This window comes from Pogona vitticeps, chromosome 2 (assembly GCF_051106095.1).
Source record: "Pogona vitticeps strain Pit_001003342236 chromosome 2, PviZW2.1, whole genome shotgun sequence".
NCBI classification, from domain to species: domain Eukaryota; kingdom Metazoa; phylum Chordata; class Lepidosauria; order Squamata; family Agamidae; genus Pogona; species Pogona vitticeps.
The window spans coordinates 68,219,107-68,237,922 of NC_135784.1; the positions used below are offsets into that span (position 1 = coordinate 68,219,107).

The 18,816-nt window shown below is 39.6% G+C and overlaps 1 protein-coding gene across 3 annotated transcripts in view; it reads right to left on the minus strand.

The window, feature by feature from the left end:
• The window catches only part of CACNA1D (calcium voltage-gated channel subunit alpha1 D), a 293,778-nt gene that overhangs the window by 72,749 nt on the left and 202,213 nt on the right, over positions 1-18,816 (minus strand). For all 3 annotated transcript variants that reach the window (XM_078385334.1, XM_072989635.2, XM_078385335.1), the window contains 4 exons: positions 18,462-18,545; positions 3,763-3,801; positions 3,222-3,350; positions 669-734 (listed from right to left, as the gene is read on the minus strand). In XM_078385334.1, coding sequence (XP_078241460.1) covers positions 669-734; positions 3,222-3,350; positions 3,763-3,801; positions 18,462-18,545 — 318 coding nt within the window. The remainder of the gene's footprint in view (positions 1-668; positions 735-3,221; positions 3,351-3,762; positions 3,802-18,461; positions 18,546-18,816) is intronic.

Genomic DNA, 18,816 nt, shown 5'->3' on the forward strand with positions numbered 1-18,816 from the left:
TAGGGCTTTGTAGTAAGGACAAATATAACAGAACTGATAGCTGTAGTGCAGGTGATAGTACCCTGTTTCCCCAAAAATAAGACCTAACCTGAAAATAAGCCCTAGTATGATTTTTTAGGATGCTCGTAATATAAGCCCTACCCCCAAAATAAGCCCCAGTTAAGTGAAACCCCGCCCTCCACCATTGTGCAGCAACCAGAAGAAGTGACTGCATTTCAATAAAGGTAGATTGTTGTGTAGTACATGAAAAAAATAAAAACATCCCCTGAAAATAAGCCCTACTGCATTTTTGGGAGCAAAAATTAATATAAGACCCTGACTTATTTTCGGGGAAACACGGTAGTGTTGGGACTATACACTGGGAATTTCTAAGTTTTCAATCTAATCATATTTTCTTTAAAACCACTAATCAGCTCAATGGAAAACAACTGACAGAGTTGTTTTTTTTTTTAAAAAAATATTAACAAAACCTGGACAGTAAATAAACAGTAATTTTTTAAAAAAAATCTCAACATGTTTCTCCTCTCAGAATATCATGAAGACAAAGGTTTTCATAGCATATACAAATAGTTAAGGTTTGAATAGCATGCATAGACAGACAACAGGGATTTTTATAAAATGATCAGTGATGACCTGTTCATTTTAAAAGGACTACTTTTATGAATTACCTGCATTCCAATAACTGCATAGATGAAAAACAGCATTGCTATTAAAAGAGCAACATATGGCAGAGCCTAAAAGAGAGAGAAAAAATGTTTGCATTTAAAGAATGGTAACTTGTATCTCTTTTTGAAGTTATTATTCATGTACTGTATCAGTAACTTTTCCTTGCAGTTTTGAACTAGTCCCTTGATTATGTCCTGAGACATAATGAAAGCTATATGGACATCCAAAATGTAGTATAAGTGAGACAAAACTCACTTATACTAAATCATCCTATTCATCCCCTTTAGCACAACGCGCCTTGCTCTTTTGCATGGTAGTTTTCTAGGGATTCTGATGTAAGTGAAGATGCTGGGAATTGCATTTGGAGTCTTCAGTATGAAAGGCAAATGTTCTGCCATGGGATTACAAACCCTTCACCTTAAAGGACAGACAAAGGTGTGACTAAAATTCATGCATAGAGAATGCAATGGGTTTAGCAATCCTCAGTGGTACATAAATTATTTCAGAGTGCTTGGTCTTGAACAGGCAGCTAAGAGCCATCAACATTATAAAACAACTGTTCTTTGTCCGTTTAATACTAATTAATTCACCTGTCCCCATTTTTTGGATTCTCCTTATGTGTGTAGGTGGGATGAGTGACTGCGGGGCTGTTGTGATGAGCAGCTGCACTTCTAAGTTAACCACTATACCACTGTTCCTCCGGACGAGGCAAACTGATATAAAATTGGCTTGAACTATGTACCTTATCACTCAATAGGAAAGAAGACGAGCCTAGTAAACCACAGCGAATGGTAGTTTAAAGGTCCTGATAAAATATACCGATGAGAATTTTTTAACCCGCTGCTGAATATTCTACCTCCTAGGGTGGACAGATGCAAAAGAAGGCAGGACTTTTAATAGTTCTATAAAAGGAGAGCCACACTGGCCAAAATTCACTCTTCTGCACAACTATTAAAAGAATGCAAATACATGCCCTAGTTATCATTCTGTACCTCGAAGAAAAAAGCAAATGGGAAAGTATCAACCACTTCCTGTTCTTAAAATAAGTTAAAAACCTGCAGAGCTCCTGAGTAAAAACAGCGATTACATCAGCAGAGTAGGGGCCCTTGAGGACCATGTTCCTTTCGCAGCTAGGAGATTACAATCACACTTTGTCTCTCTTATTGACTATCTTCCAGCAACAAATGAGATGAGAGAGATGAAACGGCAAGAGGGCATGGCAATGTCAATCAGATTAAAGGTTCTCTATATATCAAATCCTGTTACTCAACTCAAAGCAGAAACAGACCAAAGGTCCAAAGATAAATCTTACACATCATAAGTAGCATTTGAGCTACATGACCCATTTTATTTGTATTAATTAACAAGAGACGGAGGGGAGATCTTTATGCTGCCTAGAGGGAGAGACGGCTACCTTCTTTCCACATCGGTGCCATCAGAATTAAATCCCCTGCCTCCCCTGCCCAGATAGGAGAATGCGGAGGAGAAAAGGCCCCAGTGGTACTGAAGGGATCTTTTCCCCCCTATGTTTTGAGCTGCTCATGGAAGGGTCAATTTTAGTTCAAAGAATGGAATAGTAAGAGATAAGCCTCTTCTTCCATAATGCTGCATTCCTGGTAAAGGCAGCACACACTATGTACACCATACACAAAGAGTAACATGCAGTTTGCCCTATCTATAGTTGTATTCATAAACCTTAGTAGAAGAGCCTTCCAAGTCCCTTTTGATTTAATTAAGTTTACCATGAAATATGCATATACAAAACCAGACTTTATAGCTAATAAGTACTTCTGACAATATTGTGACAGAAGTTTAATTTTTTAAATTGCCTTTAAAAAACATTAGCTTAAATTTCCATTCTCTTTCATGAAAATTTCAAGAAATACGAAGTCAGACATGGTGTACAAAGAAGTTAACAATACTGGAATTAGAGTAATAATGATTAGCCTAGAGTATGAAGCTCCCGAAACCAGATCTCCACTCCTAACATCATCCCCAAATTTGTAACAATGGGGAAGTGAGTAATGACTGCAAAGAAATCCACAGAGCTTTACAAGAGATTGTATAATAGATGATAAAGATCCTTCTGCATGTGCTGCCACTCAGAAGAAGCATTCCCAACCAATGGTTAAACAGGAATATGGATGTACTGTACCTACGCACCCTCCTTCATTTATTATCTTTGCTTGTTCTACAAATGTATACACAATTTTTCACCACAGTGAAAACACAGCACAAAAATTTAAATTTAAAACGCCAATGAACCATCATTTGATCACCAAAAAGATAGGAACATAGGTTAGTGGCGGCACGGCAGTAGGGGTGGTTTTTTTAGTAACACCCCCACCATGAATCGACAAATAAATTCATGCTTCATCAATTCATGGGGGCAGCTTCATGCTTCGTGAGTTGTCAACTTTTGACGACTCACGAAGCAGGATGACTTGCCAAAATGGTGAGTCGTCCCCATCTCTATAGCTGACTCAAGTTATTCTATTATTCACCCCATATTCCATTTTGACACTGAAGAGAAGACATATTAATTTCACACTTACCTGAAATGATTTAATAAACGTCCACAGCAAAGTCCTTATCCCTTCACCCCGGCTGAGGAGCTTCACCAAGCGCATCACTCGGAAAAGGCGGAAAAAGGTGATGGAGATTCTAGCGCTGTCTTCACTGTTCTAAAAGGGCATTGTGGAGAAATCAGGCCCACGTAAAATGCAGTAGAGGCAACATTTGAGGAGAAAGAAATGCAACAGCAAATGCAGAGGTGAAAGAGGTAAGATTTGAAGATGTACCTCTGGGGCCTTTTAAAATTTTATAAGCATGATATGACAGGGAAAAGGACATGCTAGCACACGGAACCTGTAGAAATGCTTCACACAGTACATGCATTTCCAAGTTTCCCTGTCTGTTAATAGGGTCATGTTGGGTTTTTCTGTAGTAGAGAGGCACATTGACAACAAAACCAAATCACTGCATACACCTTTCTAAGTAGGACAGTTATGAAAAATGGAGAAAAATCAGTGGAGAAAAGAGACATGGTAAACTCAAGTAGAGGTACAATCACCGGGGTCAGTTTACTAATCTTACCCCAGACTCATCAGTTGTGACAGTTTCAGTTGGTTTTGGCTTTAAAAAATTAAGAACATTATATATTAAAATCAACTCAAAGACCTTGGGAAATAATTCAGCTTGACCATAAAAATAGTGGAAGCAAGCACAGCTTTGGCTTTTTTTTTTTTTTAAATAAGATTTACAAATTAAAATTAAACGAAGCATCTTTAGAACCAGTCAAGTTTCACATGAAAAAGGGAGCAAGGAGAGTTTGTACTGAGGCTGGATAATCTGGTGCTATTTGGAGGTAGGGCAAAATCCATCTATTTAACTATGGGTTTTTACCACTGCAGTTTACTGGATGAACTGTGCCTAATATTGCATGGGTAGTATAATAAACTAAACATTATTTGTTATGGATTGGTGTGTTTGAACACAAAATAATGAGGCTTCCCCCAGTGTTCCCCAACCTTGGGTCTCCATATGTTTTTTTGACTACAACTCCCAGAAGCCTTCACCACCACCTCTGCTGGCCAGGATATCTGGGAATTGAAGTCCAAGAACACCTGGAGGCCCAAGGTTGGGGACCACTGCCCTTAGCCATTGGTCTTCAACTGCCTGGCTATGACCCATAACTGAGTCACAATCAGCAACAGCAGAACCATATTTGGGGAGTGGGGCGGGAGGAGAAGTGGGTACAATGAGTAAAGGGCAAAGACAAATGGAAGAGAACAAATATTTATCAATATATTAAAGGAGGAAATGTTATATAAAACATATACAAAATTAGAACTTGGCTTAAAGGTGCACTGTCTGGAAAGATGTAAGGCAAGTGTTCTAAATCAAGCTGGTGTGCACTGGATTACTAATTACTAGGAATATCTACAAAGTAAGGTGTACCTCAGAGGCACAATAGCTTGGTTTGGAACACAGACAAAACTTTGGCAAAACATGTTAGAAGTTACTTAGAAACTGTGGATGGCTCTTTGTATGGGTCATTCACCTGCAAGATCAGGACTAAGATGATTCCCTGGCAAACTGTATGTGAGAAGAAGCAACATAGCCACAGCAAGGCATGTGATATAATGATAAATTATTGTTTCACTTATTAAATTAGTATCAGCAAGCCTTGGACCTGCAGATTTCCCCTATTCCCCCTCCAGAGTGGCCATTAGGAGACTAACCTAAAGAAAAATGGTACCCAGTTTCATTTATGATTTCCCAGAACAAATTAGCTTCAAAGCCTGATTTATAAAGCTAGATTGCATCAACAAACCATAGTTAAGTTTAACTACAGTTTAGAGCCGAGAATAGAAGTGAAAATACTCTATTTCTTCTTCTTGGCCACTCTGGAGGAGACAAGAGAAGAGAATCCAAGATTCATGCATATCAGAATCACACACTTTTTGTTATGTCCAAACTGTGTCACTGAGTCAAAGCTGTAAGATAGCAGAAGGTGCACAGTTTTTCTGGGAACCTCATATGGATAGCAGATCAGCTGCCTTTTTGCCAGCTTGTAGGAGTAAAGAGCATGCATCATTGTACATTCTGGCCTTAGGAAAAATGGTGAACTAAGATTCAGTAATTACCTTCTTAAACAAAAGCCTAGAAGAAACTATTTTAGGAGAATATGGAGACTTCATGACAGCAATTTTACAAGGACATTAGAATGAGCCTGGAGTCTGAAGGTTGTGCAGGAGGTGGTGAAAGAATCTAATCTGATCAGTATCTATAAAAGGCCAAAGCTGACACAGAAGTACAACTGCAGAGCAACCAGCGTAGGATAGTCTAGGGAGACCCACAAATGGGGAAAACTCCTGATACACTTAAGATTGTGAAAGACGGCAGACAGTAGCCAAGAATGAGTCTATCCGAAAACTTTCCAACACTGGCAAAGGTGACTATCTACAGCAAGAGCCCCAAGAACAAGAGCAATATGTCAGGGCAGTATTTGCAAGAAATCAAGCTCAAGAAGGTACAGTCCTGGCTAAGAGTTAGTGGCTTTCAATTAGACCAGCTAAAGCTGAAGCAATGGTTAAGAAAACTCCTTTGTCTAATTTTTTGTCTCACAAGTGAAGGTCTCCACAGCTAATGGACCAAGAGACAGACTTCTCTAATGGAAGTAAGCAAAAAAGGGCAAAATGTGCATTGTGTACTGGCATGGTTTTCAGCTACATCAGAGTAATGTATTATGTTAAACAGATTAAACAGGGTCTGCATTGAGTAAGAAGATAGATTAAGGTTTGTCTGCAACTTCTTTCTGAGTCAGCTATTTGTTCATGTTATTTAGGGCTAGACCTAATTATTACAACTGGAGTAAGCTCATTGAACCAGTGGGACCACCATATCTCCCACTAACTCAATGGACTCAATATATTAAATGTTAGCAGTAAGATTTAGACCATGTTTCTCCAAGCCATCAATTTAGCTCAACCATTGTGTTGACAATTCAGTGTCTGAGAATATATATCAAGCTGGAGCCTTTCACTACATGATTCAATACAATTATTAATTGTGGAGTATGACATAATACAGCTAAAAAACAGTATTTTCCTATAACAATTTAGACCAAATAGAGAGAAAAAACTAAAAGTTGCATGAGGGGGAAAGGAGCTTAGACAAAGCTCTTATTTGAATTGACAGTCCATTGTGCTACCTGTGCATGTAAGCTAGAGAAAGGGAAAACAGGGCTTTCTTGAGTATATGCAAACTTCCTCATGCAGGTGCTATGGCTGTGATGGACTGGATCCAGAGATGTCCAGAGGTACTTTACTACGGCCACATTGATTGAGATATTCTTGGAGCTGAAGTCAGAAAAGCAATTTTCCCGAGCTGTGACTGGATCACCATCTAAATGTTTTGAAGAATTTATACTATTCTGATGTATATGAAATTTGCTCATATAGTATAGTGATGACCATCAATGTGGTGTATGGCTACTACAGGAATGAGCCACATGTAGTCCTCTACACCACTGTGAGTCCTCCTACCCACATGGACACTTCCTGATGCCCCCTCTTTATGCTACAAAACATATCACCCCAAAATAGGTTTTCCTATATATGGAGACCTCGAGGAGCAGTGGCTTTGTATGGGAGAGATCACAAGGCACCCCAGGCCACCTGATTGCCACTCATTTCTGGGTCTAGTGCAGCCCCTAAAAGGTGCAGAGGAGAAAAACATATTCCTCAAGCCTACCAAAGGTGCCCACAAATAGTCCCTGAGAGAGACCTGTATCCATTTCCCCATTTAGCCATGAAGCTTTACAGCCAAGCTGAGCCACTCCCATCCCATTATGTGGGTGAAAAAAGTGGAGCCAGATTGTTTGGAGAAAGCTTTGTAGCTACAGTATACTGTATTCTGTTTTAAAGGGGAAAAAAGGCTTAGGTCACAAATGGAACAGTTTGGGGAAATGAAATAAATTATTTACATAAAGTTATTTGCCTGTTGAAGAGTGGAAATATTGTTCAAAGAAATCATTGTAAAATGTAAGCAGGACTTCACTGTGGTACGCTCTGTTGCTGCGCAAGGCAAGGACCCAAGCTTTATGAGCCATGACAAGGGCTACAGATTACCTCCAGGATGAGAGGCAGCCAACGTGCCTCTGGGCTGAATACCAGTCACTGGAGAAGAACAGAAAGAAAAGGATATCATCACTCCTCACTTAGGAGCCCATGCCCTATGATATTTGGGTTGCCATTGTAGGGACCCAAGATGCTGAACTAGGCAAGCCTTTACCCTTTCTTATGAAAGTTTCCTATGGCTAGACTATTTCTTATTAGGAGAGCTTCAGATCCTGCACTCATTCAGGCAAAACAATATAGGACAGATTGTCCCTGTGGACAACAGGACTTGACATTTCACATGCAGAGAGATAGAGATAGATGGTTCTTAAGATGGAGAGTTTTATTTTTATCCATCAATATAGAGTTGGTAACCCTCCAAAATGGAGGATGATCTCAAGTTCACATAGTAATTACTTACACTAAAAGCACAGCATGTGGGTGGGGCGTGGAGGAAAGAGAGAAAAAGAGAGATAGAGAACACTAAGGTTGAAAGGATGACAGTACCCTACCATTTTCAGCTGCCTGAAAATGAAGCCTGCCATTTTTAAATGTTTTACAGTATTCAGAGGTTAGAATTTAATCTGTTTCTTTCAGTCACCCAGAGACTGAAAAGAAGTCCTTGACAAATAACAGTTACTTGTAACAAGTTACTTTTCTGAATAACAAGGATATAACCTTGTAAGTAACATGAGTGTAACTTTGTTACACTGCAGACACAATGCTACAAAGTAGCTACAAAGCTATTTTTGTTATATAACCAGTAATGTTCTCCAATTACTTGAAGAAAAAAAGAGGAATGTTTACAGGCATTTTAACAGAAATTTGTAGACCATTCCTTTACAAGTCCAGTAAAGTATTTCTTTGTCTTTTGTACTTTTGTATTTTAAGATGCAGCATGAGGACTGCACCACAGAGAGGAAAGAGGAACATTTCACTCTACTTTACCAGATGCTTGTGATGTATCACAATACAACAAACTACTTTTGCTAAACAGGCAACAACAAAGCTAAGTGTTAACAGAATTGTGGTTGCATAATTAATGAAGCAATGGGTTCCATTTTTTAAAAAAATATTTCAATTCCTTTTTTTAAGCAGCAACTAATATTATTTAAGTACATACTCTGTAAAAACAACAGTTTATTTCTTATTTAAACAAAAACAAACAAGTCCCTACATCAGTCAGTGCTGGCTGATGCACATGAGATATTGTCCCACATTATTTGGGCCTGTAAAGCAAGTGCTGAAAATGCAACATCTTATTATGAGATAAAGGAATGGATGATTAACAGATCAATGAAGAACAACTCTGATCTATATTTCCTGAGCTGAAACCTGCTACTTCAAGCTGATTCTAAAACCCTGGACCTAGTTTTCTGTGTTGGGCAGGGTGAGGGTGATCTGAGTATGGTGGAGACACAGATAAATCACTCTCAGGTAAGGTTTAGACCAGGCTTGTCCAATCCGCGGCCTGCGGGCCGCATGCGGCCCAGGTCAGCTCATAATGTGGCCCAGTGCAATTTTTTATTTTTAAAGAAATTCCAAAGTTTCAAGTTACACTGATGGTGCTTGCGGCCGGAATGCAGCCGGGGCACGTCACAACGGTGGGGGGGGGGGAGAGGGAAGGAAGGAAGGAGCAGGAGGGGAGGGGAGCTGTGTGACTGCATTGCGCCATCCCCGTCAATAGGTGGTCCCCCTCCCGGCCCCATAAAGCCGCCGGAGTCGAAGCTGGCAGCCTCTGCTGTCTGAGATCGCAGCTGCCGGTAAGTGCGCTTGGAGCAGGGACGCGGAGGACAGCTAGGGCTGCCCCCCATGCACCCCAAACCAAATTTATGTGTGACCCAAACCAAATTTTCATCTTCTAAGGTGGCCCAGGGAAGGTGAAAGGTTGGACACCCTTGGTTTAGACTCACTAGAACTCAGTCTCTCTGCAAAGGTTGGGGGTGATTGGTCCAGGAGGCTGATAGATCTGAATAGTTTTCCTGGCCCCTTGAGAAACAATCCTGTCAAAGCCATGGTTGACCATTCCGGTGGCAACACAAGAGAGAGCCTTCTCTGTGGCTGCCCCCAGCTTGTGGAATGCCCTAGATTGGCCCCCTAGCACTTGTTCTTCTGGCAACAGTGAAGACTGTTTCTTTTTAGACACTTTTAGTAACTAATTGGGCAGTGAAGTTATTTTATGTATAAGCTGTCTTTAACTGTTTTAGTAAATTGTTTTTGATACAATTTATATGTTTTTAATGTAACAATTTATTGTGTTTTTGTTTTTCAATAATTTGTGGGCCACCTTGAATATCTTGCATCGGGAGGAAGTTGGCATAAACATTGAACAAATGAATGCTCTGCACATAAAGAACTTTTTAGCTCTTCTCACCAATTCTGCATCTGTAAATCTTTTGCACAGATCACACAGCTTTCTGCAGCAACAGAAGCAAATATATTTGGATATGCTCTGCCCACATGCTGTTTTTGTATGTATGTTTTTGGTCCTATTTTTAGAAATAAAAGTGTGGATTATCTTCTTATATGTTGATGCAACATGTTGAAAAGAAGAGAAAAAGGTAAATTTATGTTTGTTTTTCTATTTAAAAGGGAAAAAAGCATTCCCTTCTTTTGCTGTTTCCTGCCTTCTTCAGGCAGCTATTTGTTTGTAATGACTGGTATAGCTCACTGCATAGCTCAGTAGTTTAGGCATTTGGCTGTAGAGACAGATGTTGGGTGTTTGATTTCCTGCTGTGCTTCCTGGGAAAAGAGCCAGCTTGTGTGGCTTTGGGATCCACAGTCTTAGGGTGCCCCCAGAAGAAGGAAACAGTAAACAACCTCTGAGTGTACTCTACCAAGAAAACCCTGGAAAGGATTGCCATAAATTGGAATCAACTTGATGGCATGCAATAATAATAATAAGTAGTACTAGTAGTAGTAGTAGCAGCAGCAGCAGTAGTAGTAGTCAATGACTGGTTTGCAGCTAGTATGGATAATGTTATGATATCATCAACTCTTAGTTCCTTGTAAATGTGTGTATTAAATGCTTGAGGAGGGAAAAGATCCTACCTCTACCCCCAAAACAATTTTGATGATGATGAAAGTAGCATTTTTATACTTTCCTAGACTCATTGAAAGTAGAAAGATGTTGTTTTACCTTGAGAATCAGCACATTTATAACGCTTTCAGAGCATTTCAGAAAAATAAAATGCATAAAAATAAAGCCACACAAACTTTAACATATATATGCACATGCTTTAGTCAATGGTGGAAAATTCATAAACTAAGAGAAATGAACAAATGAATTCACAGATCAGGTACAATGTGTAATAAATGCACTCATCACACACGCAAAAAATGTGTAAGATTTTCAGTGCAGGATGAAACAAGGATGGAAGGAATATGCAGGTGGAAGAAGTAAGACACCAAAATTGTTATTGAGAGATGTTGACACCCCTATGACCTATGGGGAAAGGCTCCTGTGTCTCTGGACCAAGGCTTAAATTATGTGGGGAGCTTCTACTGTTCTCCCTTTTACAAAATCATCGTCCACAACTAGAAATCATTGCTCAAAGGGCTACATCTTTTTTCTACAGGATGCCTGGAGAAACTGCAGAGTAAGTTAAGTCATGCTCCTGGCTATTTACCTACAGTGGGGTCTCTACTTAAGAACTTAATCCGTATTGGAAGGTGGTTCTCAAGTTGAAAAGTTCTTATGTCGAATCTGCATTTCCCATAGGAATGCATTGAAAACCATTTAATCCGTATCTGCTCTTTTCCGTCCATAGAAACTACAGTGGAACCTCTACTTAAGAACTTAATCAGTTTTGGAATGGTGTTCTTAAGTTGAAACGTTCTTACGTTGAAGCAAAATTTCCCATAGGAATGGACTGAAAACCAATTAATCCGTTCTGGCTGTTTTTTTTGTTATGTAGAGGTGCGTTCGTACATTGAAGCATTAGTTCCCATAGGAACTAATGCAAAGCTGGTTAATACGTACTCTACCACTAGGGGGAGAATTTTTTTTAACCTAAGATGACCTAAGGTTAAAAAAAGAGCAGGAAAGGTTTTTTTTTCCTGTTCTTATCTTGGATTTCTGTTCTCAAGTAGAAGCAAAATTTAGCAAATGGAGCTGTTCTTAAGTTGGATTGTTCTTAAGTAGGGACGTTCTTAAGTAGAGACCCCACTGTACTTGATATGTTCAGCAACTGAGTCCTTTTTGAAGCTTAATATGCACAAGAGATGTGTGTATTCCATTAATGAACGAGTGGAGCCCCCTGCTTAAACTGAAGGGGAAACGGAGCTCAAATACAGGGTCAAATTAACTGATTTACTTATTGCTCCCTATCTTTTTGCACAGATGTTTCTGTAAATGGTGAAAGATGTCTGTCACAGCATGTGATTCTAACTACCTACACTTTCTGCATTTAACATGTTCTGTTTTGTGATGGGCCACTTAGCACTTATGTGAAAGAAAATGTTCAAATAAGAAAAGCTGCGTTTCTTCAGACTAACTACAGTGGTGCCCCGCATAGCGAGGTTAATCCGTTCCGGATTAACCGTCGCTATGGGGAAACATCACTATACGGAACGGAAAATGCCACAGAAACGCATTAAACTTAGTTTAATGCATTCCTATGGCTCTTAAACTCACCGTTCTGCGAAGTTTCTCCATAGCACCGCCATTTTCGCACCCTCGGTAAGCGAGGGCAAGGCGCGAAAATGGTGCGGGCGGCCATTTTCTGCACCCGGCGGCCATTTTGGAACCGCCGATCAGCTGTTCCCAAAATGGCCGCCGGGTGCAGAAATGATCGCAATGCAGTTTAACCTATTTAAAAATCGCAATGCGATCGCATTAGCGACCGCAAAAAACGGATCGCTATGCGGATTCATCATTAAACGGTGCGCTCGTTAAGCAAGGCACCACTGTACTGCTACTATTGAACAATCCTTTACTCCCACAACACAAGATCTTGTGCAAAAAAAAAAAATCCTACAGGTAACACTGCTATTACGGCCCATCAAATCTGAATTCTCCTTAAGTGCACATGATACTTACCATCCTGTACAGTCCATCAGATCTAATGCATGGTAGATAACCAGGAACCAATAAAAGACTGTTACAAGCGCAAGTCTTAGTATAAGGTGTTCTGTTTTGTTTTTCACTACTTTTGGCACAAGAACGGCAGCACAGAAAGGCCAACTCAAGTCATTTTCTTACAGGATGGTGGAGACAGTAAAGGTTGGAGGTGTACTGGATTCTATTCACACCCGCTTGAAAAGGTGGAGAGCATGCTGACAGAGTATAGTTATGGTCTCAAAAAAGGAAGGGGATCTTTGAGACCTGTACACAAAACTGGAAAAGTTCAGGTGAAAATAAAAAAAATGAATATTTTTCTTCAGGGAATGATATCTGATTACTTGAGGCCTTGTTTCACAGCAGACATGTTTCCTGCTAAGCAAACCATGTTTAAGTGTACATGGCAGTACTTGAGACAAAATAGGCAGCCATGAAAACCATCACCCAAGCTTGACAGGTAAAGGAATAGATGAAAAGTGAGGTATGATGGCATGGAAGTCTCTTTATATACACAGCTAAGGCTGGTTAAAATTATCTGAAGCTTGTGAAGACATTCTGGATCATGTTTGCTTGCAAGCCTGAGCAGCGAGCAGAATCTGGTCTTGCTGACTGCACTTCACATTAAAGTTGACAAAAACTTGAGTTTGATAGCATGAAAAACTCTTAGGATATGTTAGAAGTCCATCAGCAAACAGGCACAGAAAATGGCTTTAAAAAGCAGGGGGGAAGGGGAGAAATAATTAACCTGCACTCTCTCTTCCACATCTCTGTGATTTTAAAGTGTTTTTTTTAAAAGTCAAGCAGTGTAAACTTAAAGTGAACATGCTTTTGAAGCACCTTGCAATAGCCATCCAAACTGCTTCTCCACTATGATACACTGAACATTACAACCTGTTCTTATAAAGTGAAGGTTTAATGGCATAAATGGATATCTCATTTCAGAAATCTTTAGATCATTTACTGCATGCAAGAAGAGAATTTGGTAATTGCTCGCAGGGCATATTGAGATAAACTCCTCTAAGACATTAGGCTATTTTTAAAGGAAAAAAAACAAAAACAAAAAGGGGAACTGGGCTTGAAATATGCTTCCCAATAGATTATTTTATGTCTGATCTTCTGTATAATAATGTTCACAAATAATTCATAACTGTACGTCTGGGATATCTCATTTAGATGGAACCATTTAGATGACTAGAGCCACAGGTATGGTGCATGGTGTGACATTTCCTTTAGACAAAACGTGAGCATATATACAAAGATATGTTATGGCCTTTAACAGACCTTTGGGTCTTTACATTCTTATACCGTATATATTCACTTGCCTTTAAAATTTTCTAAAAATAAAATGAAAACGAAAGCCAGTTAGCACAACAGAAATGCATGAAAATTAGTATGATTGTATGATTTACTGAAAAAATTAAGCAGTTACCAAATAAATACATAAATAAATGCTGTTCTAACACATTGTAAACCCTCCAAATACAACCCTGGCTCTAGGCTGTGGCCCAGTGCCAGGCCATAGCCAAAGTCCAAGAGGCAAATAGGAGGCAGCAAAAGTTGAATCCATGACAGGCAGTGAAGTTCAGTCTGTAAACTAGAGCCGTTTGGTAGATTTCAGATTTATTTAGCAAAGTTGTTGCAAGGTCAAAGTTCCTCCAGAAATCGCTGGAGAAAATATAACAGCACATATCATTAAAGCAAATGTTTGGCACACCACTGAATTTCCACACATTTTCACGGCTTTTGAGCACTCCCTGCAGCAGTTCATTGTCACACTCCCCTGCAAAGTTTCTCAGGGAATCCAGTGACTGTCCAAAGAAACCACATCAAGCTGCAACTGGAATGGGAACCCCAAGAGACAAAGAATGCTTCCATGTGTTTAAAACTCTCTCTTTTTTTCTTAGACAGTTCCTTTGTGCTCTCTTGTGGTTTAAGAAGGCAACTTTGCCATGCTTGGGCCCCATTAGATGTTCATGTTTTTAAATAGGCCAACAAAGGTGTGGGGTGTGGGAGTGTCTTTTCAGTTAAAAAACATTTTTTTAAAAAAAATTTAAGGGTTAGGGGTATGTGGGAGTGGATGTAGCCCTCTAAGATCCACGTGCTACCCCATGACCTCTGACTATTGCTCATTTTTGTCTTGGAGCCTCATAAATAGTATAAAAGTGGCACATGCCTACTACATCATTATCACAACATAATAGGAACCACTTGTATAAATGCATCAAAAAAGATTTTTATACGAACTACTAATGAGCACACGAGACCAAAGATTCTCAAAACATGGCTGTCCTGATCTTCTTGCACTACAGTCTCCAGAATTCCTGACCATTTGTTATGCTAGGTAGCTGTCCAAAAACATATGCAACAGCAAACATGAAAAACCACTGCTCTGGGCAGTGAATCAAAGGCAACTCTAGAAAGCTCACAGTGCTGAAAATCCAGGACCCAAACAATCCCACCAATTTCTTTATTGTTTTCTTAAAACCCATCAAGATATGATTAAAAATAATAAAGAGTAGGAAATGCAGATTTAAACATTCTAAGTCTCATCTGAAAGCATTTTCTCCAGTAGCCTCCACTCCCCCAAGTCCAATACTCTGCTACGATTATAAGCACTCATATTTTACCATCTTTTTCTTTAGGACACATGCATTGGGGAAAAAGGTTATTATAGAATATATGATTAGTAATAAGCCATCGCAAATCAAGTGGGTGGACATTACTAGAAATATTAAGGTGTCAGTTCTATGTAACAGTCAGCCCTTCTGGCAGGCACTGCTGCCAAACAAAATGTTTTCACCATAACGTCTACTCTAAAATACTTTAAAAAAAAACCACACACCTCATTTTATATCTGCTATCCAGTTATCGTGGTTTCTGGCAAAAGTAAAACTCTGGTTGCCTCTTGAATGCAAAAGCAATGCACATGCAAAATCAGCATCTGATTTTATTACATCTGCAAGTCTGAGTTTCTGTGTGGAGGAACTTTTCTTCAAAATGGGACACTGGGGAAGAAAAGAATCTCATCTTCCTGTGTTTATCTCCTGAGATCACCATGCAGTGGTCTCACTGGGAACATAAACAGATCCTGTCTATGTACATCCTTGGGGAACCTCTGGATGGTAATGCTTCCAATCAAAGCAATAAAGAGTTGTGTGGCAAGAGCCTTCATGGACTACAACTTACTTCCTCACATATGTGGAGTACTCATACCATTTTAGAGGTTCAGATGTTTGAGACTAGCACATTTGTTATACTGTGCACCCCTATGGACCAGAACTGCTTCTGTAGATGCATGGAATATGGAGGTCCAGGCACATATGCAGCACACAGAGCTAGGTCTGGCAGCTTACAGTCAAGTAAGAATGAATGAGTTGGTTTCCTTAGTTGTATTAATAATATCACCGTCATTTTTCAAAACTTTCTGAATCTAAATTCTCTCTGAATTCCCTGTTAAACATCCCTGCTCTATCCAAGCTCCCAATCAAAGCAACCAAGAGCAGTACGGCAGCAGCTTTTATGGACTACAGCCCACTTTCTCAGAAATGTGCAGTATAATTTTACAAGTTCAGATGTATATACAGTGTCCATGGTTGGGTCACGGATGTGACATTAATTGTTTTTTTTTCTGATCTGAGTAAAACTTGATAAGACACAGCATGTTGATGATTGTGTAACTTCCTTCCTATCTATCAAGTGCTTCAGAAATCCACAGGGCAGAGTTTCTAGGGAAACAAATACACATGATGCCTGGCAGTTTATCACGGCACCAGCATCAATAGTGACAGCTATCCTTAGACTGCAAAACCTGATCTGTAATTAATCTCTGAGAGACATACTGAGTTCTATTTGGATGGCATGGCTACTGATGATTTACTTCATATATAGTATATCCACTTTCCTCTTCCAAAAAGGAGAAAGGAAATGAACAGAATCAAATCCATCTTTGAATCAATGCACTGCTATACCTTTGGCATGAACATGGCCATTTAGTAGTATCAAGAGCATGCTGTGAAGTGAATTTGATGTGAAATTTGTTGCTGTGCAACACCCCATTGCAATACCAGAACACTGCACTCAGGAAACATGGAAGAGGGTGCATGGGAAAACTTAATTAAATAAAAACTAAGTTGGAAACTTGCTATATTCTGTTGGGTTTGAACAAAACCTCTCCTTAAACTTTGTAACACCTCAGGAAATGAAAACATTGTGTTTTCTTACTGAAATTTCAAGGTAGTTTATATTCTAGGAGAAGCAGAAGCAATAAAGTATTTGGACACAGGGAAACAAACAGCAGCCTTAAGGGCTAAATGACAGTGGAGGAAGAGACGTTTGGGACTTTGAAACAGCAGAGCAACCCAGGTAGACTGAAAATGAGGGGAGGGGGAATACGGCAGAGGAACAGTCAACACTTAAAAATTCTAAATTTTTTGGACACAACTCTCAGAATCCTCTGTTCCTGTTGTCTGGAGAATCCTGGGTGTTGAAGTCCCCAAAACTCACTTCAGAAGTGGAAGGAAGGAAAATAGATACACTAGCTCTAAAACTAGCACATTTCCCTCTTGTTTTGGCAGGGATGAGAGTGTTGTTGAAGGAACAGGAAAAAAGTTGGATCCAGCTCTAAGCACCCCTAGATATCCTCCAGAATGCCCACCCTTTCACTTACAGTATTGGGGCACCAGCAGTGAATTGCAAAGGGGCTTTCCATCCCCATAAGCAAGCTTGTGAGGACAGGTCTCATCCTCTGCCCAAAGGCCTACCTCTCCATGGGGAGAAAGGAGAGCCACACCATACAATGACTCTTGAATGACCTCCAAGCAACGTACCCTCTAATTTTCAGACCTGCTGGGCAGGGTCTGCCTCTCTCTCACTCACACACCCTGCATGTGTGTGCAACTCCACCCCCCCCACACACATTGGGTTTTGTCACAACCAGAACCTAACACAATTGCTGCATGAAGAAGGAAGAGAGCTGCACAGAGGAAAGTGGAGTCATGCCCGCACGCTCCCATCTTAGTGGGAACCTTGCCTCCAAGGGATCATCGAACTATAACATGAGATAATAATTAGTGCAGACATGGTCAGCTTTCCAAAAGTGATGGAGGTCAGCTCCCTTATGCCTCAGTCAACTTGCTAAAACTGACTAGTTCTCTGCAACCTGCAACCCATTGTGCCAAATTCAGTCCATCAGCCATTGATGATTTCATCTAAATTTCACATTTTCATCAAAACAATTCTTAATAATGTATACCAATTTTTATTTCCTTTTAAACTGTTTGTTTATCTTCCGGGTGCCGCCAATCTCACGTTACTGTTTTCTTCATTTTATTTATTTGGCAAAGTGGGCTGAAAGGAAGGGTGCTCTTTCTCACATGCCATGTGGAAATGGGAACCTTTGCAACTCAACCAATAAATATGACTTATTGTTATCAACATGTATTTCAGTGTTTGTCATATATGAGATGTTTTCTTCAGGAGTTTTTATGAAGTTATTATATTTTACTCTTTAGCACAAAATATGTTATATGATTTTTTTAAAAGAAATTTTTGCAAAATTTTTAAGGGTTTTTAAAGGGTTTGGAGGTAACACATCCCCATTAGGTGATGGGATCAGATTTCCTTTGGTGTCTCACAATGCAACTAACACTTCCAAAGTGACAAATCCCTCAAGAATAGCAGACTAAAGCAAACTAGGCCAATGCAATCTGTGAACTATCAAACCACATTTAGCCTACCAGCCACTTACTTTTATTCAAAAGGGGGAAGTTGATTCATAGCTTACTCTTGGGGAGCCATAGATTGCTCTGGCCTTAACCAAACACTGTTCTGTCTTTGTTTTCAAATTAGTTTTGGATAGCTTTTGTAACAGGAGAGCCTGAACTGAATTAATTCTGTCTATGTTAGCTTTTTGGACTTTTATCTACAGATATTACTACAGTATTTGAAATGACAGAAGTACAGATTTAGCATATTATAAAAACAATTAATTATTTTAAAAAAGGAGTGGTGATAATAAGAGGTTTATGGTTCACTGAATCTTCTCTTCTTTCTACTCTGCTGCTACATGGAGAGTGGTTACTATGTAGTGGGGTGAACAGTGGTTTACTTACATTAACTTCTGTTATAGCAATATCAACGACGCTACCAACAACAATTAAGGCATCAAAAGTGTTCCATGCATCAGTGAAATAGTGCTGTTAGGACAAGCATTCAGTAGCACGAGAAAACAAACAGAAAAGAAAGAGAAGAAAAAAAGGACAGTGTTATAACACAGAAACACAATCTACGCTTCTGCAATGCACCAGTACTGCATCTTTCCACCTCAAGTCTAAGAAAGTGGGAAGCAGAAATTAGGTAGCTGTTTTCCCAAACCGAGGTAACTATGACTGGCTTTTGTATTCAGAGTTTAGAAATATATTCAAATTCTGTGACTTGTCCAGATAAGAGAAATACATCAGGAGATGG